Genomic DNA, 20,847 nt, shown 5'->3' on the forward strand with positions numbered 1-20,847 from the left:
GTTTTTGAAGCCCCAGTGCTGGGGAAGGGCTCGGAGCCCTGTAGACATGGGCTCCTCCAACCAATGCACAAATGGATCCAAGGTCAGACAACTAATGACATCAAAGAAATTATCCAAAAAGATGCAAATGAAGAAATAGGAAATATGAGAGATGTGGACAAGAATTTCCCAATATTAGTGATACTGAAGAAGTAAAAGTGCTTCAAGAGACAGGTAACAGTTGCATGTCCAGTAAGGATTCATTTGCCAGTCTTAGTAATAATGCAGAGCACCCCAAACAGCCAGGAGGGAGAGCCCTCTCAATTCTGAGGGGGACACTGGTGAGCAAGCTACACCAGATTTGTTTGAGAGAGGTAATGTCAGAGTCTGTCAACATGACAAGATGGACAGAGGCAAAAACAGATGGAAATTTTACCTCTAAAATGACGTAACGAGCTTTGGAGGAATACTGTTTGCCAAAGCCGCCAAGAAGCCAAATGGTAACTTGTGCGCTCAGTACACCAGCTTTCCATTGCTGTGTAGACTTCGGTGAAGATCCAACAAATTTTGCTTTAGATAAAGTGGTTTAGCAAACTACTTTAATGTGTAACACTAGAAGAAGCTGTGGTAATTCTTGACAATCTCTGTTTGTTCCTGTGCTGTAACTGATTCTTCCTTCTCATCATTTACATCCTCTCCAGGCTCCACTCTTGCCTCTCTGCCCTTTCTCTACCAGGCCAAAGAAGCCTTCCCATAAGCCACCCCTACAGCCCCTTCCTCACTTAGCCTTTCAGAGGGTCAGTTTCCTTGTCTGCAAATGACTCCATCTTCCAGAGTAGCTTGTGGGGATCCAAGGAGATACCCGAGGAAAAAGAGCTTGGCAAAACTCTGGTGACATAAAAACGCCAGCTTGGGGCAGCTAGGTGGCACAGTAAGGAAAGTGCTGGCCCTGGAGTCGGGAGGACCCGAGTTTGGTTCCGGCCTGAGACACTTAACACCCGCACAAAAATACTAGCCATGTAACCTTGGGCAAGTTACTTGACCCCAATTGCCCTCCAAAAGGCAAAAAAAAATAAAAATAAAAACGCCAGCTTATTGTCATGATATGGCTGAAATGTCAAAACAAAACAAAAACAGAAACATCTAGCACAGCACTTTGCACATATTAGGTCTACCCGAACATCTGCCCCGGGTTCACACTGGCATTTTATCAGTGTTAGGAATTCTATGCCACAATAGCAAAAAAATTCCATATACTGGGCACTTTGGGGTCCAGACCTGCACTTCATTGGTGTGGAGAACCCCCCCCAAACTGGTCTAAGTCTCAGAAAGCTGCCCAAGAGCACCCCTAGTCATACAACATGGGCTAGAGACAGGACTTGGACACAAATCTTTCTGATCAATAGCCACAGTCTCCCCAACTACCTACTTTGTAATGGTGCAGTGATGCTCCACTATATCCATAAAAATCACAATTTGCAATTTCCAGTCATTGGGCACAGTTTAACTGCAATTTTTTTTGCTATGACAAAGTGCTGCCACTAATCTTTTCATAAACAGGTTTTTCTTGGGACCACAAAGATGCTAATGGGCTTTCGGGGTCATTTTGTCTCCTTTTTCTAAGGTCCCTCCCAGTTCTAAATGCTTCAATTATGTCTTTCCCCTCAGTTTAAACCCAATTTTATTCAACATTAATTAAGTAACTAATATGCAAAGGCATTAAACCAAGTGCTGGGGATACCAAGACAACAATGAAAAATCAGCGCCTCTGAAGACGGACATTAACTTAAATTTAACACACATGAGAAGGAAGGAGGGGAATGCAGATCAAACACTTGTTGGGCAGTAGCTGGCAGGGTTTCATAATAAAGGGTCGATTCTTTTTTTTTCTTTTTTGGAGGGCAAATGGGGTTAAGTGACTTGCCCAAGGTCACACAGCTAGTAAGTGTTAAGTGTCTGAACTCAGGTCCTCCCGACTCCATTCACTCTATTCACTGTGCCACCTAGCCACCCCATAAAGAGTCAATTCTAATGCCAAAGGGTAGTTCTGCTGGCTCCTTGGGAAGTGTCCACAGGAACCTGGAACTTGGTTTCCTTGTCTGTAAAACAGAGGGTCGGGGAGGGGTCTAGGGGCATAAGATCTAGCAAGATTCCTTCAAGTGCTAAAACTATGATCATATTTGTCTGTGAGCTTTCTGGAGAGATTCCCTGCTGCCCCAGAGCAATTCCAAAGATTTTTAAAAGAAGCAAAAACCTTTTAAGTTTTCCCAGTCTCAGAAAGGTGAAAACACTAGGAGCCTTGAAAGAATAATCCTCATCCCTTAGGTTTACACAAATTGACATTTATTCTGTCAAATTTACTTTCTCCAAGGTCTGTAAGATCAGCTGTGCAGGGATTTCTATCCTCATTTTACAGATGAGGAAACAGAATTTCACAAATACTAAGTGCTAGAAGAGGAGACTTGCCCAGCCCCAAAAGATCTGCATGACAAACCCTGGAGAAATTACTTCCCTTTTGTGGCCCTCAAGCTCCTGGTCTGAAAACAAAGATGGCACTACATACTACAAGACCTGGAAAGCTCCTTCCCACTTCTGGGTTTCTACACTTCTATTCAGTTTCTAGTTCATTTCTCCACAGGCCATCACAAAACATATTTCAAAGATATGTCTAATTTGTAATAATTTTTTGCAACAAAGCCATGGATCCTAAGCCTTAGCCAGAGCGATTTCGACTGCGATAGATACCAGATAAACTGTATTACCATGAACTGTCATCATATGCAGCAGTCGATCAGCTACTTCCTGAGGGAAACTTCCCAGCTCATGCAGGCGCAGGGTTCCATCGGGTCTTTCTGAACAGAACCTCTCCAGGTCAGTAGCCAGGACAATCAGGCAGATATCAACCAAGGAATAGGGAGATGCTTCCTCCTACCAAATAAACCCCAAGAAAATACATTTTTTTAAAACAAAGAAACCTAAAATTATTGAACGTTACATTAGTATTAACTAGCCAGTTAGTTTAAACAAGTGACTTTTGACATTTGTGATAATGTAATTCAATACATTCAAAATTAACAAACATTCATTAAGTACCTAAGGGTAGGCTACTGTGCTCAGTCTTGAAGATATGGCATGTATACAAATAAATATAATACAAGGTAAAATGTGATAGAGCAAAGAAGAATTCAATCCATGCTTACCTAATACTTCATAATAAAAAAGGGGGTCATACACACCATGTGCCATTTCATACATGATGATAACTGAAATAAATCTCCCATTCACCTCTTCTTACAACACCATTTACGTCAGTATCAATGTAATGCAGGGAGATAGGATGTTCTCCAGATTATGGCTAACCAATTTCATCTACTATAAATTTTAGAAATGCTTCTAGTCTAAGCTTAAGATTCTTTATCTCATTCCCCACCAACCACACTCAACCTTTTCCTTCTCTTCCTCAAACCCCCATAGTGATGGCAGATGACCTACTTCTTCATTCAAATTCCTCCTCCAAAGTCCCTTCCCTGGTTGCCCCCTTCCCTCTTGCTTGCTCATCACTCCAGCAGACGCTACCCCCAACACCATGATCACCCCCACCTCCACATTCTACCCAGTGTGCTCAAGCTAGCCCTCCCTCTCCCCTAATGGCTCCTTCCAATCTACAAGAATGCTCAGACCTTCCTAATTCTACAAATAAATACTTCCCTTGACCTTTAGGCCGGTTACCATCATTCCATTTTTTTCCTCTCCTTCATAAACAACTTTTTTTTTGCTTTTTGGAGGGCAATTGGAGTTAAGTGACTTGCCCAAGGTCACACAGCTAGTTTTTGTGTTAAGTGTCTGAGGTCAAATTTGAACTCAGGTCCTCCTGACTCCAGGGTCACTGCACCACCTAGCCGCCCCCTAATAAACAACTTTCTTAAAAAACTTACTGCCTGATAAAAACCAGTCCTGTCCTCAAAGGAGCTTCCATTCTACCAGGGAGATTCAATACATAAGCAGAGGAATGGAGTGTATACACACATCCATGCACGCACACGCGCGCACACACACACATACACACAATGATATAAGCAAAAGCTACTCTCAAACTGGTGATTAGAAATAATCAAATTCATTGACCCCCCCCCCCCATAATCCCTAACCTCTGAAGAATTCAACACTATCTGACCCTCCCTTCCCACTGGATCATTTAATCCTGTGGTTTCAGACACACCACATTCCTGGTTCTCCGTCTATGCTACAGTCGTTCCTCATGGGGGTACACAATGTCCCCTGATTCTCATAAGGTGGGTTAACTACCTAAAATCCCAGCAGCCCCAGTGGCCCAAAGCCACTTACAAGAAGCCTTCCCAGATCCCACACCGTCAGGCCTCACACAGTACTTGGCTAGCCCTTCTACCGGGTACTCAACATATTTATCTGCAGGTCTCATTACTCTACTAGGCAAGTTATACCTTAAGACACATCTCAACTCTGCATGTCCTCACACAAGGCACCGCACCGTGTTCTATGCCTGAAGTTTGCTCAAGTATATTAAAATGTATACAGGATCTCAAAGATATAAAGCCTAAGCTAAGATCTTTGCAAGAAAAAGGCTCCAATTCAAAAGACTTCCTGGGCAGGGTGTTAGTGCTCTTCCCTTGGGTCAGAGGCTAAGAGGAAGACGCAGTGGAGACACCTATTCATACAGGAACAGCCTGTCTAATTCCAGGGCTAATGAGGGATGCAAGCAGAGAGATTTGTGTTGTTTGTCCTGATGCTGAGAATGGCTTGGGTTTAAGTCTTGGCTTTCGTGTTATGAACCAGGTTTGTTGTATCGCCCAGTTGGAAAAGAACAGTTTCTTTCTGAGCTCCTAATTCTCCCCTCAGCTCCCCTCAAAAATGAATGACTGGCAGGGGCATCATCTGGCGGGACATAAGGCAGAGAAAAGAAATTCAAGTTTCAGTGAAACTGTTTGAGAAACCCATCTTGGAAGTCTTCCCCATCACCCAAACAAAAAGCTTCCCCTCTCCTCTCTGCATAAGCATAGCCCTACTTAACCATCCAAAACGCTCGTGGTCACGTTTTTACCCGACCAGCTAAGACTTTTCAGCCCTAGAGACAAGGGATCACCAGGAGGCTTTTTCTTTTTAACTGAGTCTTTAGGGGAAGTATGAAAAGATTTTACTTTTCCTCCCAGGCTAAAAGTAAGTTTAAAAATGATCCCACATTATCAAGCTGGTTAGTTTGTTTTTCTAACTTGAGGGTCCCCAGTACAAGACAGGAAATTCAAAGGCAGGTTTCCAAGCCCTCGGGTCATTCTACAGCCATGAACAGACAGACAGATGGCCCCTCCCCAAACCAATCTCTCCCCCGACCACGACTGCCCGAGGACGAGTCTCCCGTTAGACTGGGCTCTCGCCGAGGCCAGGGCTTTGCACAGCGCCGGACATACAGCAGGCGTTTACTAAGTGCTTCCTGACTTACACCAGGGTTTCCCCAAGCTGCCTCCCCCTCCCCCCATCTCCACCTGCCGCACCTTCATCCCACCCCCACCTGCCCCAGGAATAATGAGAGTCGGCATTAATTAGGCGCCTCCTCCGTGGCCGGCACTGCGCTAAGCGCAGTGCTAACCTCACCTTGCTCCGTGCCCCCCCGCCCCACTCGGCCTAACTGGGGGATGCCCCTTCCCCTCCCCGGCCCCCCCCACCCCCCCCCCAGGGGAGCGGCGGCCGCTCCCCCACCTGGACCACGCAGCAGCCCGGAGGGTCCTCCAGGGCGTTCGGGGTGACGATGGTGCGGGGCCGCAGCCCCGGGTGCAAGAAGTGCACCATGGGGGCCGGGCCTGGGAGGCCTCCCGGAGGCGCCGGGGCCGGAGTCCGGACGAGGCGGCGGCCGCCGGGGTGCGTGCTAGGCCGGGGCCGCCCGGCCGTGACTAACGGCCACCACCGCCGCAGCCGCTGGTGCCAATGCCGCCGCTGAGGGGAAACAGGAAATCCGGCGGGGCGGGGCGAGGGGCGGGGCGGGGCGGGAGGCGGGGCGGCCGCTTCTCCTTAGGCAGCGCGGAAAGAAGGCGACGCGGCGGCCGCAAAACGAGACTGAGGCCTGCGCCGCACCGGGCAGCTCGACCGACTGAGCAGGGGCCCGCCCCTATAGGCAGAGCTCGCGAAGTCCCGCCCCTCAGGGCCGGCGGAGCTCGCGAAGCTCCTCCCTTTAGAGGCAGAGCCTACGAAGCCCCGCCCCTCCCAGGCTGCTGCCAAAGCTCTTTTCTCATAGGCACAGCCCGAGAAGCCCCTCCTCCTATAGGCAGAGCCCACGAAGCCTTTCTTCCCATAGGCTGAGCCCGTGAAGCTCCTCCTCCCAAAGGTAGAGCCTGCGAGGCCCCGCCTCTCCCAGATAGGACCCATTAAGCCCCTCCTCTCTTGCCCGGCTCTCGAACAAGCCCCGCCCTTCACAGGCAAGCGTCAATTAACCAGCACTTCCTTAGGGGGAAGCCGGGAATCTGGGCTCGGATTGATGCATAAAAGCAAAAACCGCCGTCCCAGCCCACCTGAGGGCTCCTTTCCTAGCCCTTTGGGGAGGGGGAGGGATTCCCCAGTGAGGGCATGTAGCGGCGAGCACCCCAGCGTCCCCGGGGTGGCTGCCAATACAGGTTCTTATATCTGCTTTGTTAAAGGAAAGCAACTCAAAATGGGTTAACAAGCTTACTTTAATCAGTCAAATATGTATCATTTACCTAGTTCAGGGGCAAAAGGTCAGCACCCTGAACTTCAGAGTATACAGACAGAATTATCAAGACAGAAACAGATCAAGTAGACAGCTTTCCAAACTGTCCAACCATTACATCCATACCAAATCAACATCTGGGTTTTTCAACAACGGCTTCCCAAAGTCTCATCTGATCAAATCACAGAACACTTCTCAAAGTGAGCCTTCAAAACAAAGCCTCAAATTAGAGTTCATATAGCCTCCTCCTGGCTCAGACAATGTAACAATCTTATTGACCCACTGGCCAATCAAAAAGTATCTACTGAAAAACAAGCCTCCCACCCCAGACTCCCGATGCACTTTAGCCTAGGGGCAGGGAAGATCATAAAAATTTACATTCCCATTACAGGGCAATCCAGGGACTTTCCCCAGGGTCACACAGCAGGTAGAGGTGGAGGCTCATGAAGAGAGACCTTCCTCTCCACCCCCACCCCCCCCAGTTCTCATCTCCTGGACTGCCCCAGTCTGTCTGTCACTGTCCTCCCCCCCAGCTTCAGAATGCTCTTCCCAGCGCACAAGTCTGATCTTTCACTCAATGGGGTCCCTATCAACTCCAGCATCAGCAGTGACAGCAGGGGCTTTTAACATCCTGCCAGCAGTCCTGCCTTCCCAGCCTTCTCACATCATGTGATCCACGGACAACTCGGGCCTCCTGGTCCCTCGGTCTCCGAACTCCGGCCCTTCCCTGGTGGTCCCCCATGCTGGGGATTTCCTCTCTACCCCTCGGGCTCCTGGCTTCCTTCGAGTCTCAGCTAAAATCTTGCTCTTTCTGAATTGTAGCCCCTTCCCTCTAGAAATGGTCTTCAGTTTATCCCAACTAAAGGTACATGTAGCTAGTTGTTTGCATCTTGTCCTCCTCCTGCCCCATTGGCCTGTGAGCTCCTTGGGGGTCTTAGCACAGTGTCTGGAGCTTAGTAGGATCTTAATATTTGTTGATTGATTGAAGTGGCACTTGAACTCTTCCTGACTCTGTGTCTAGGGCTCTAACCCAGAGCCCCCAACCGTGACCCTTACCGAGTCCCCAGCCCCCCAGACTCTAACAGAGCCCCCATTTCCACCTACAACAGCCTTCTCCAAGTCTTGCCCTTGAGATTCAGCATCCTGCTGGTCTGCCCCCCCACCTTGGCGGGCTAGACAATGAAAGATTTGGGGGTTATTCTTCCCCAGGTATATGGTAAAAGAGAAAGGTCAAAGAAGGGCATGGTAGGATAGATGGAACATTGATAACTATCCAGAAAGAGAAGGTTAAGTCTTATTTTCCTCTGATCAAAGAGAATGATCTTTGAGACTGTAAGGTTCAGCACAAAGTGAGCTGGATCTGAACTGTTCAAACCTCTGGTGGTTCCCTGGAGCCCCAGGCTCAAGGACAAACTCCCTCCTTTGGTGTTCAAAGCCCTTCTTATCCTAGGCATATGTTCCCCCCCTACACACACACACACACTCCCCTCCCCATTCTCTTCAATCCAGTGACACTAACCTAAAAAAATTATCCTCCCTCTCCTAACTATTTTCACAGGCTGCCTGCCATGTCCCAAGGGCTCTCTGCCTTCATCTCCCTGTCTAGGCTTCCCAGGCTTCCTTTAAGTGATACCTTCCACAAGGAGCCATTCCCCATCCTCCTCCATGCCAGTGCCCTCCTGTTACTTATTCTGTCCAATATATTCCTGTCTGTCTCTTGTTTGAATCTAGTTGTTTACATATTGTCTCCTGAATTAGACTGCAGGGACTGCTTTTTGCCCCCGGGCAGCAAACAGCAGGTGCTTAATAAATGCTTGTAGATTTGAAGAATTGGGTTCAAAACCTCTCTGTGGGGCATTCTGGGCTTTTCCCAACGCTACCCTGGCAGCTTGCTCCAGTCCTAAAATTCATACACTAGAAGTGTACCCTGCTACCCCTGCGGCCTCTACATCTGATTAGAGGGCTCCCCTTAGCACCTCCATTTACAGAGGCCAGCATTATCTTCATCCCTTCCAGGTTGTACTCTGGACTCTAATGCTGGCTTTCCCCCATTAGATTGGAGCCTCCTGGAAAGCAAGGGCTCTCTTTCTACTTGTATTTGTATGTATAGTGCCTGGCATATAGTAGGTGCTTAATAAATGCTTGTTGCCTGATTCCAAATCTTACCTCCATACTCTTAAAACAGAGGCATATTCTCCTACTGCTCCTGGTTCTGCCTCCAGGGTCCAACAGTGCAGTGGGTCAGTATATAGTAAGCTTCTACTATGTGCCACACACACATACCCTGTGCCACACCCTACAGGTACAAGTACAAAGAATGAAACAAACAATTCATACTTCCAAAGCGCTGGCATTGTAACAGGGGAGACAAACAGGTACATACATATAGAAATATTTCTAGAGGAACTATCATCTTCCACATGTCAGCCCCTCAGGCCTTTGAAAACAGAGGTGGGGGCTCCTCCCTCACCTATACAGCCAGCCTGGCCAAACAGTGCTCCTGAGTGGTTACAGATGACTCTCCCCATGTTCCAAGCACTGGGCTGAGGGCTGGAGAGACAGATATAAAAGGCAGGCCATCAGCCTCTCTACTGCTCAGGTCCTCCATTTCTAAAATTTCTAGATGACATTGAAGATTCCTTTTACCTCCAAATCCTGAGAAGAAAGAAAGAACAGCATTGTCCTTGAGTACAAAGCACTTGGCTGAAATTCACCGTATCCTTTGACACTGAAAAGAGTGGGTGGATGGATGGGATTGCTGATCCCTGCAAAAACCCTCTAAAAAATTACAGGAGATTGGAAGGGTGTCATGGGAATGGCAAAGGTCCAGATTTTGCAGGGAGAGGAAGAAAATGGAGTCTGAAAATTGTAGGCCAGTGACCTTGACCTCAATTGGCAGCAAAATCTAGAATATATTATTAATAAGAGCTAGTTAGCAAAAATCTAGAAAGAAGCAAGTAGCACTCTCAAGGAGGAGATGATGTTTAGTCTAGAACAAGTCATACCAAATTAAGCTTATTCCCCTTTTTGAAAAGGATACAAAATGGAGAGCATAATACTATTTATCTTCACTGTAATCAATTGCTTGTGGGAGTATCTATTATTTATCTTAGGTAGGTAGGTGGTTCAGTGGTTAAAGTGCTGAGTCTGGAATCAGGAAAACATGAGTTCAAATCCACTCTTAGACATTTATTAGTCATGTGACTGGGCAAGTCATTTAACTTTTTTTTTTTTTGGAGGGGGGAAGACAGGGCAATTGGGGTTAAGTGACTTGCCCAAGGTCACACAGGTAGTAAGTACTTAGTAAATAAGCTAGTATCTGAGGCTGGATTTGAACTCAGATCCTCTTGACTCCAGGGCCAGTGCCCTGCATTCACTGTGCCACCTAGCCTCCCCAAATCACTTACCTTCTGTTCGACTCAGTTTCCAGAGGCAAATAGTACCTACATCCCAAGACTGTTGTGATGATCACGTGAAATAATGGTGAAGTGCATGATACATATTAAGTGCCATGTAAAAGTTATCATTCTGTGACTCTGCTCGCCATCTCTATGACTTCCTCAGCCAGAACACCTTCCCAGTCAAGTCACCACTGCCTGAGTATCTATATCCTCACAGTAACAGAATACGATAGAGATGGATGGTCTTATCTCTTTTGTTTTTATCTCCAGCCCCCAGCCCAGTGCTTGGCACACAGTGAGTGTTTAATAAATGCCTTTCCTTCCTCTGTAACCAATCTGGCTGGCTGTGCAGGTGAAGGAGGAGCCCCCACCTTTGTTTTCAAAGGCCTGAGGGCCTGGCACGGGGAAGATGGACAGTTCCTCTAGAAATATTTATATGTGTACCTGTTTGTCTCCCCAGCTGAAACATCAGCTCTGTGGGAGTGGGGATTGTTTGTTTTCTTTCTTCATGCTCCCAGAACATAGTAGCTGCTTAATAAATGCTCCCTTGATTGTACTGCTGGATCCCAGAGAGCAGAATTAACTGTTGGAGAACCAAAACCCTCCGTTATACACAAGCCCCAAGAAAACTTCCTGTTGGAGTCACATGGTGGTGGTTCAGAAGCCACTAAAATGAACCCCCACTGATGGATATGTATTTTCTGGGTCAAAAGGGAGTTGTATAATATACCACCAGTGGGGAGAGAAGAGTCCCAGGGAATAGGCATGATTTGAGAACACAGAGGTGTGATGCCAAGCAAAGGCAACTTCCCAAGGTTCAAAACACCAGCATAGCTGCTCCTCTCCATTTTATTCAGTGATAAATTAAGAACAGAGAAAATCAAAATACAGCATCATTCAAAATACGGCATTCACCAAGTGTAATTCAATAATCTCCAAGTACTACTCCACCCCTGGACATTATAATTCATTTAGTCAGCCACAAAGCCCCTCTTCTCAAATGGAGATTAGTTTCCAGTCATAAGTAAAGTACATTCATTTGGTCAATCACAGAGCACAAAAAAATCAAAAGTTCCCCACCCTTGGATCATAATTGAATCTACCTCAGAGTTACAACAAGCTTAAGCACAACATTTAATACCCAAAGAGAGGTCTTTTCTTCATCTTGACCTGAGGCAAGTTCTCAGCAATCTTTGTTCCTGGGGAGACAAAGCCTAGCAAGGCCACAAGATGCATTGCCAGTGTCCTCATTAATTCATTCTCTGTCTGCAGAACAGTCCTAGGACCCCTGAAAACATTAGCAAAACCCTCTTCCAGGATCTCTGTAAACATACAACAAGAAAATCCTTCTTTAGGGCTTCTGAACCAACAGCCAGGTTCCAGGACTCTGCAACAACAGGATTGTCCTTCACCAGTGAACAAATCTGGCAAAACAACATCAAAACAGACAGACAAAGTACCAGTATAATAGCCATGTCTCCTCAGTCCTTGGCAGCTCTGGGTGGCAGCTCTCAAAAGTTCCTGAGCTTGTGTCTCTCTAAATTCACGTCACCAGCTCCTCCCAGTTCAGCCCTCTCTTTTCATGTCAACAAGTCCATCCCACAAGTGGGATTCACAAGTTCTGGGTTTTAACACAATCAATCCGAAAACCAAACCAATACAGGGGATCTTTAAATTCTATAACTATTACAAGAGGGAAAGGCATACATAGGGAACATGTATGTCTGGGGAACATGCATGAAATGGCTCACATATAGCTTGGAAATTCATACAAAGAAGACACTGAAAGGGTACAGTGTCCAGAGGACACTGACATGATCTTGTCAGAAGCAATGTTAGTATAGTACCAACACTACCCCAAAGTCCCCCTGGGGTCACTTCCCAAACTTCTACTCAAACTGGCAAGTTTAATCCCAAGAGTGTGGCTGACTATTACTCTCCTCAGGGACTGAAGTTTCAGTATTGCTGTTCATGAGCCCCCATCCAGTGTGTTACCCACTATCAATAAATCAGTAGATATCTACAGAAAATTCTTACTTTATGTAAATTCACATTTCAGCATTTAAAGAATGCTTTCCCAAAAAAAAAAAAAAACAAACCCAAAACCACATATGTTAACTTTACCATACAGTACTGTGTTCTCTCTCTCTCTCTCTCTCTCTCTCTACTTCTGCTCCCAGCTTAGCATCCCATAGTCTTTCATTCCTCCACCAAAAAAACCCTCCAAGTGAAAACAACAGCAGACATGTGGAAGTCTAGACCTTCATCACCCTGATAGCATCAAATTAGAGACTTGGCTTGAAACCTCAAGCACCAAAAGAGGAGACCTTTGCCCTGCTCTGCCTAGCCACTCGTGGGTCTGTCTTCCACCTGTCCGAACTCAGGTATCACATATGTGTCCCTTAGTTCCCTGCCCCCTATGTCAATCTTCTCCTGTCTGTTTCCAAGTCCAGCCCTAATATGACTGTCCTGCCTGCCCCATGTTTTTCCTCTTGATTCCAATTAGGCTCCTGTGTAGCTAGCCCTGGCCCCCACAAGCTCCGCCTTCTGCTTTCACTTCTCCATCTCCAGCCCTGACATGTTCTTGAACCATGTGCCAGCACCTTCCATCTGGGCACAAGGCCCCTTTCCTGTCTTCCTCCCTCCCTTCCCCACATCCACAGGCAAATTTGCATTTTGTAAAAATCACTTTATAGAGAGGTCAGCAGAAGTAAAGTGAGAACTGTCGGTATTAGCTTTTAGAAAAGAAATTTACTGAGATGGTATAGTAAGAACAGTAATCACAAACCAATCTCCTCAAACTAGGGGCATGCCCTCCACCTACACTTACAAGGTCCCTAGGAGAGTGGGCTCTAATCTAGAATATGAAGACAGTGAAGAACATATAGAGAGAATTTCCAAGAGCTACCTCCCAGCTCCTGGGGCTGGAAGTCATCATGAGGTTCCCCTTAGATGGAGCTCTCTGCTGAGATCTGAGTATCTTTCCAGAGTCCACAGCCAGCTCTTTTATCCATAGAGAAGGGTCATGATTCCTGAAGACACTGCCTTCTTCAAATGGGAAGACATCAGGGAAGAGTAACATCTCTGGGGAGATGACTTTCAAGCCCTTTTCAGTGTTGTTCAGCCACCTTTGGTTTCTACCTCTTACCCCTGGCACCAAGAAGCTATAGCATGTGCAGTAGCTGGTTAAATTAGAAGGGTTAAACCAATTTAATTGTAATCAACAGGCCTCAGACCCATTGGTCAGTTAGGGGATGTCTACCCCAAGCATGTGTAGACTTCTCCCAGCAGATTGGGCAGATGAGAATGATTTGTTCCAATGACCATAAAGGAGGCTGAAGTAGGTGCTGTGGAGTGCTTAGATCTTGGGCAAACATCAAAGACACTGAGGTCATCTACATGCGGGGACATTGCTGGTCATCCTGACTTTTGTCTTGGCACTGGACTTCCATGAGAGAATGAGGCTGATGACTTTGTGTAACTCTACTGCACTTAAATCCAATTCACGCACAAGTCAAGACATCACATCTTTAAAAACAAAGAACAAAACATCTTTCCACATCTTCCCACAGGTACTTTCTCTGTTAACAGCCACAGACAGCACCTCTAAGGGAGTCTGCGACTTATTTCAGTTGCTTGTGGAAACTCTGATGGCTCTTCTGACCTCTTAAGGTCTCCAAGGTCATAACCTGGCTGATTACATGTCTGAATACTTCATAGCCTACGATCCAGGAAGAACAAGAACAAAGCAAATCTATTCACTGCGTGCTCACAGACACATGACAACTCAGTGGGGAAATGCCATGTGTTCCTGCTGCCCTGCTTAGAAGATCATAGCAGTGCTGCCTTGCTCACAGCTAGGGAGGAAAAGAGAATGAGAGATTGTATATTCAAAATCACTTCTGGCTCAGCACCTCCTGAGGAACCAATTCTTTCAGTTCTCCTAGCAAACTAGGAGACTTTTTCATCACCACATAGTGCCAATCCCTCATTACTCATGGTCAGAAACCTGCTTCCCAGAGTTCCATGTGTTAGATTGGAACTGGGCAGGGAATATCTGCATATACTCTGTATGACCCACAAGGAAGGGTAGATCCAGGCACGATCAAAGGTCTGGGTCCTCAATGGCCATTATATATTGTGGTATTGATTTGATTCCTGTGCCCAGAGCGGGTGATTAAAAAGTAGGTTTGGGGTGGGGGTGAGGAGGAGTATGAATGGTATTAGGCATATGGGAAGATAGATGACTAGATGGGATGTAAAATATGATTTGGGATTACCCTCTTCTCTCCTCAAAACCATCAATTAATTGTTAATTAATTTATGGGATAAAGGAATGGGACCACAAGGAGGGAGTCCCTCTGGATCAAATGGGGGTCAAATATGTCGAGTTCTTTGGATATTTACTACTACCACCATGGTAGCAAATGAAGATTAATGCTTTAATCATCCTTTAATAAAGCACAGAGAGCACAGAGGCAAAAAGTGAGGAGGGAACAGAGACAGATATCAAAGGACAGGCAATGGGGTGGTGGAGGAAGGCAGTCAGCATGGGGACAAAAATGGGGAGAGTCACTTATGTAACTGCAGATCAGAGTTGGAAGTACTCACCTTGGACCTGTAGGAAAGGGCAGAGTGCTGGGGGTGGGGGCAGGGTTTGGGGACTCATTTTTGTAGGGTTTGGTAGAGGAAAAATAAAACTTAAAAGTGCTTCCTTAGGGGTGGCTAGATGGCGCAGTGAATAGAGTACTGGCCCTGGAGTCAGGAGGAAGAGTTCAAATCCGACCTCGGACACTTAACACAAAACTAGCTGTGTGACCTTGGGCAAGTCACTTAACCCCAATTGCCCTGCCTTCCCCCCTTCAAAAAGCAAAAAGAAAAATCTAAAAAAAAAAAAGTGCTTCCTTAGGATTAGTTCATTAACATAGCTCTATCATCTCAAAGTTATCAGCAACACCTGGCATTCTGCTGGTCTTGCTATGCATGTCTGGAGCTTTTCTGAGGCTTATAGACCAGGGCAGTTAGCAGGACCAAGGGGTCCTTATAGTAAGGTGTAGCTGGCTTCCCTTGAGTTGAGTTAGCAAATAGATTTAGGAAGTGGTTCCCCTAATTTATGGGACAGATAGTAGATGACTTCTAGGTTCCCCTTTGTTATCTTCCTGCTATTGTGACTTTATTCTAGCTACTTACAAACTTACTATACCAACTAAAAGGGGGAGGGGATGGTCAGGTGCGACCAGAACAAGATACAATTTTAACACAGCTACATAGTAAGTTGGTTGAATTTCTACCAATCAAGACAGCTCACCTCAAAGGGTGCATCCTCCTTAAAGAGAAGTTGTAACTCTCAGGAGTTTCTCCAACTAACTCAGAGGAGACCTAAATACATATTTTCCCTTTAAAAATTATTATTTAAATAAACACTAAACAAAGAAGTGAATGTTAATGATGGTACACACCCTTGGAGAAGATGCCTTCTTGGAATTAACTATTCTTTTTCAGTCTAGTTCATTGTGAAAAAAGTGGATTGTTTAATTATATATCATTTATATTATTATTAATTTATATTATTTATATAATTATATACAAAATATATCATTTATATTATTAATGATTATATTATTTATTATATTAATATTATATTGTTTTGGTTAATAAAAAGATATTTCTGCTATCACCACAATGCCCCTCTAATGAACTAGTTACTAGCTATGTAATAAAGGTGAAGGAGAAAGCCAGATCATTATTACTGTGTCTAAGTATCTGAAGAGCTTTCACCTGGCAGAAAGACAGAGGCTTACTCTGGCTTGAGAAAACAGAACTCAAAGTGATGGGTCGAATTTACAAAAAGAAAGACGAGGCTTGATATCAGGAAATTCTTCCTAATGGTGAGAGTTGTCCAAAAGAGGAATCTTCACTTTGGGAGGTTCCCTCTCTCTGGAGGTCTCAAACCAAGGCTGAATAACCACTTGTTAGGGAATCCTTTTCCCACAGGGGTTGGGCTAGATGGCCTCTGAGGTCCCTTCCAGCTTAAAATCTTGATTCCTCTTGATCCTGATGTAGATTGCTACTTTAAGATGAAGTCACTTTTTCTCTTTTTTTGGAGGGTAGGGCAATTGGGGTTAAGTGACTTGCCCAAGGTCACACAGCTAGTTTTGTGTTAAGTGTCCAAGGCCGGATTTGAACTCCGGTCCTCCTAACTCCAGGGCCGGTGCTCTATTCACTGTACCACCCAGCCGCCCCCAGGTGAAGTCACTTTGAGAGTAAAAAATTTAGTGGGTTCCTAATGAAAAAATAACACTAGTTATTCGTCACACTCAGGTCTCAGAACACACTCTAGGTTCGGAGGGGAAGTGTGACCTGGATTCAGACTAATATGGCAAGCAGGGGTGGTGGGTTCCTGGCTTGAAGAAAATACCAAGATCAGAAAGACAGTTAATATGCTCATGGAACACAGTCCTTGTCTTCTTAGGTTTGTAATCCAATACCTGCAGTAAGCAGGGACTGTCCCATTCTTTGAAGACTTGAAATGTCTGGTCACAATAATAATCCAGTTTGAAGGAAGCCTTTCACATCCAGGATCTCATTTGGGCCTTGTGTAACTGGGAGTCCCTATTCAAAGAGTTGAGCTCAGGATCTGGACCAGTGTCCCTTAATGCACCTTTTGTTTAACCAAGAATCTGGGTCTTGCTTTCATTTTTAGAACTGGAAGGGGCCTACAGAATTGCCAAGTCCACTCCCTTCTTTTTGTGGGAAAGACCTGAGGCTCAGAGATGATGGATGGGACCTGCCTTGGGCCGGAGTAAGGGGCTAAGCTGGGACTGCAGTCTAAAGACTTGACTGAGTCCAAATGCAGGGCTTTCTACTCTTCTCCACTCCCTCTCACCACTCAGGTGATGACCTCTCAACTGTGATTTCTCAACTCTACCTTAATAGAGTTGAAATACCAACATTCATTCCAACAGGTAGCAGGGACTATTGATCTCTCTCTCCTTGCTAGGGGCAGCACTTGGATTTACACTTTCCCCTAGATGGCTCTTAAAGTAACCCCCGGTAACTTGGATAGCCCTAACCAGAATTCCCAGGAGGAATTGGACTGGACTGAGAATTGGGGAGGGCCTGGGATAGTTTCTTGAAACTTTAGATACAAGTAGAAAGTTGTAGAGAAGATAAAATAACGTTATTTATAAAGTGTTTTGTAAATCTTAAGTTGGCATGTAAATATTAGCTATCAGGTGATGGTGAAAGATGGTATCATCTCATAAGAAGTCACCCTGTGCTAATATAGAATTAGGGAGACCTGCTTATAAGCTACAAGGGGAGATTTTTTCTTATACTGCTTGGTGACTGTTCAAGAGGCCAAGGCTAGTGGAAACTAGTATATACAAGAGAAAACTTCAGAAACAGAGATGCTTATCTTTTTAAAAATTATTTTTTTGTTCTTATATCATTTACATTTTCTCCTGTGTACCACTTCCCCCCCTCCCAGACAGCCATCTTTAATTTAAAGGAAAGAATAATGTACGATATTGCTACACATTGTGGAAGAACATTTTGATATCTAAAAGAGGAGGAAAAGAACTCTGTTTTAATATAAACTGCTAAAATATGTGTATGAAGATGCAATTTGGATATTTTTTGTAGAGAAAATAACCTGTGGTGTGGATCTGAAAATTCTGAACTCATTGTCAATAATGTGAAGCCTTGCTTGCTTGGGAACAGGTTAATGTTTTAAGAGGAAAAGAAGGATATTTTACACATTAAAAACTAGATAAATGTTAAGTGAGAAGAAACATAGTTTCACTACAGAAAGAGATCACTGTATTGAAGATTCCAGAGGGCCTTCAAAGCATGATGGTAGGTCAACTCATGTACAAATAACTGTTTTATGACTGAGGGTAAAACTAAGACAATGAGAGACCATGTTAACATTTGAAGACTAAGGTATGATGGAGAAAAGACTGCTGGGTAGCTTGGAGAAATCTGAGAAGCATTGATTTTTCTAAAGTAAAAGGTGAATTACTAGGAGTCAGAAAAGCTTTCATTTAACAGCAGCTGCTACAGACACAGAGAAAGGCGCAGGACGAGGCAAGAGAAAGCAACAGAACATTGATGTTGTTGGTGGGGATGAGGGTGGTGGCCATCGGCAACGAGCTATCCCTGGAGTTCTTCAGAGTCGCCTAGAGCTGGAGAAAGGCACAACTTTTTATGAGGATTCCTTGTCCTCTGCTGGCACCTCTGGTTTGAGAAGCAAAGTCTGGCATTTGCTGGGGCAGGTGTCCCGGTCAGTTGTCTGGTCCTTATAGTGACTTGCCAGTTTGTTGTGCTGTTCTGCAGCTTTCTAACTTAGAGAACTGTTATTCGCATTAAGGGGCTGTACTTTTTAGTAGCCCTAATTGAAAGAACTTGTAAATGCTATGTTTGAGTAGAGAGAAGAGGATTTCCCCAGGGCAGGAGGGGTGAGGACAACACAGAGCAGAGAGTGGTTCACAGGGTCTACTGTACATTGTAGCCCACAGTCCAGAATTGTAAGTTACCCCAAGCATGACTTTGCCTTCCCCATGTGTTTTCAGACCAGGTTCTCATAAGGGTGTGCCCATTCTTCACCATATCTCTTGAATGTATTGTTGGGAAAACGTGATCCAGGTTTGACTGTGATATATTTTATTTTTTATTTACTTTCTTTAATATTTTAATGCCTGTATTTTTTTTGCCTTATTAAGTGAATGGTTATATTTAAGATTGAAAACTGTCATTATTGTAAGTGACTGATTGTGTAGAGAGAAAACATACTGAGAGTTTGAGCTAGAGTGGTGAGTAGGGGAAGTCTATTTCCCTTCTGGAGTGTTACACTTAGGACTCTTGAGTTTGCAAGAAACCCTTTAATGGAGGCTTGTTTCTGGGAACTTAAACCTGAAATCTGAGTAGACAGTGAAACCCAGAGAGGGGCAGTCCCCTAACTCCTGCCTTCACCCTGGGGGACTTACTGCCTATGAGGGGCACTCCTTCAAATGCCTTAACTTCCCAGGTCCTTGGTCTACTCTATTCTCAGAACCTGATCTTCAGCCGCCCCACCTCAGTTCTACACAAGGACGGTCACACCCTAGATCTCCTTCCTACGAGAGCTGCCGGCCCATACTGAACTCTAACCACTTATCATTAACCATTTAGCATTTTTGCTGGCTGTCCTCTATGCGTGGAACGTTCTCGCTCATGTCTGCTGCCTGGCTTCCTCGAAGACCCGACTGAAAGCCATCCTTCTGCAGTAAGCCTTTCCCAATCCCATTTAATACCATCTAAGCCTTCCCTCCATGAATTCTCTCCAGTTTGTCCTTTCTATATCTTTGTGGACACAGATGTCCGTATTGTCTTCCCTGTCAGAGCTTCTTGAAACAGCAGGAACTAGTTCTGTGGTGGTCTTTTGGCTTCTCTTTACATCCCCCAAAGAGGCGGCTGGTGGCCTAATGCAGAGTGCTGTACCTGGAGTCAAGATCTGAGTACAAATTCTGCCTCAGACACTTCCCAACTGTGTGATTGTGGGCAAGTCACTAAACCACTGCCTGCCTCGGGTTCCTTACTTGTAAAAAGGAACCGATAATAGCACCTACCTCCCAGGGTGATAGTGAGACTGATGAGAGAGTTGCAAAGTGCTGGACACATAGAAGGTGCTTAATAAAATGTTCATTTACTGAGGATCTCCCCCCACCTATCTGACTGGAACTTCTCAATCTCTTTAGCTGCACCTTGATCTACTTCATGCCTGGTATGGTGCCCTCCAAAGCTGTCCTGGACCCTCTTCTCTTTTTGGTCTATACAACTTCACTCTGTGATCTTAGGAACTCCCGTGGGTTCAACTATGATCTCTATTCAGATGATTCCCAGATGTACTCACTAAGCCCCGACCTCTTCTCTCCTGCCTTCCAGTATTGCCTTTGGGACCTCTCAAACTGGACGCCCCATAGGCATCTTTAACTCAGTAAGCCCAAAACAGAACTTCTCTTCCCCCCAAACCCAACCCTCTTCTGAACTCTCCTTTGACTATGGAGGACATGACTACTGGTTACCAAGACTCAAAACCTCAATGTCATCCAATGCCTGCTGTTTGCTCATTCTTCCCTTCACACTTCTAGTCTTTGTCTCCTCTCCCCCACCACTGACATCACTCCCTCTCCTGGGATTACTGCTGTCCCAGGTTGCTGGGTGGGTTGCCTCAAATCTCTCCAAAGACCCATCTTTCACTGAGCTGCTGTCTGTGTTAACTCCCTCCCACTCAATAAATTCCAGTGTCTCCTACTATCTCCAGGATCAAATGGAAAATCCTTTTGTTTTTAAATCCCTTCAAAATTCAGAATCCTTCCTACAATGGTCCTGGCCAGTAGACCTGAGTCTTGTTTCTGGTCACTTCCTTCCACCCACTCTAGCACCATTTGGTGGGGAGTGTGCTTGTAGAATCAATGATTGATTGGAGGTAAGCTACTACCACCATCTGCTGACAGTTTTGGAGAAATGCAGGAGTCTTAGGCTGGAGGGCTGAGCAGAGGCCGAGAGCCACTCCAGTGGAGAGCCTGAGGAAGCAGCCTCGTTCAGGGAATTAGAGAAACCCCAGAGATTCTCAGCACTGTGTGTGCCCAGGCTACTCAGGGAGATTTGTTCACCGGCTATACATGTGTTGTTTTTGATGGCTTCTGACAGGAATTTCATTCATTTCTCTTAAATTTCAAATAAAATTTGGCTAAGCTTTGGGAACCTGTATGC

The 20,847-nt window shown here is 45.4% G+C and overlaps 2 protein-coding genes across 5 annotated transcripts in view; both read right to left on the reverse strand.

Moving 5' to 3' along the window:
* LOC138165336 (protein zyg-11 homolog A-like) overlaps window positions 1-5,834 on the reverse strand; it is a 29,585-nt gene extending 23,751 nt beyond the window's left edge. For 2 of the 4 annotated variants that reach the window (XM_069093551.1, XM_069093549.1), the window contains exons 1-2: window positions 5,710-5,834; window positions 2,742-2,907 (exon numbers count right to left, since the gene is read on the reverse strand). In XM_069093551.1, the coding sequence (XP_068949652.1) occupies window positions 2,742-2,907; window positions 5,710-5,799 (256 nt within the window). In that variant the 5' untranslated portion in view covers window positions 5,800-5,834. The other 2 variants (XM_069093550.1, XM_069093552.1) reach the window with 2 other exon arrangements.
* Window positions 1-20,847, reverse strand: part of LOC138165341 (sterol carrier protein 2) — a 464,797-nt gene that overhangs the window by 153,585 nt on the left and 290,365 nt on the right. The gene's annotated exons all lie outside the window — the stretch shown is intronic.

The sequence above is a fragment of the Petaurus breviceps genome, unplaced genomic scaffold, assembly GCF_028583685.1.
Source record: "Petaurus breviceps papuanus isolate PSGF00001 unplaced genomic scaffold, PetGlider_PUasm1.0 208, whole genome shotgun sequence".
NCBI classification, from domain to species: Eukaryota; Metazoa; Chordata; class Mammalia; order Diprotodontia; family Petauridae; genus Petaurus; species Petaurus breviceps.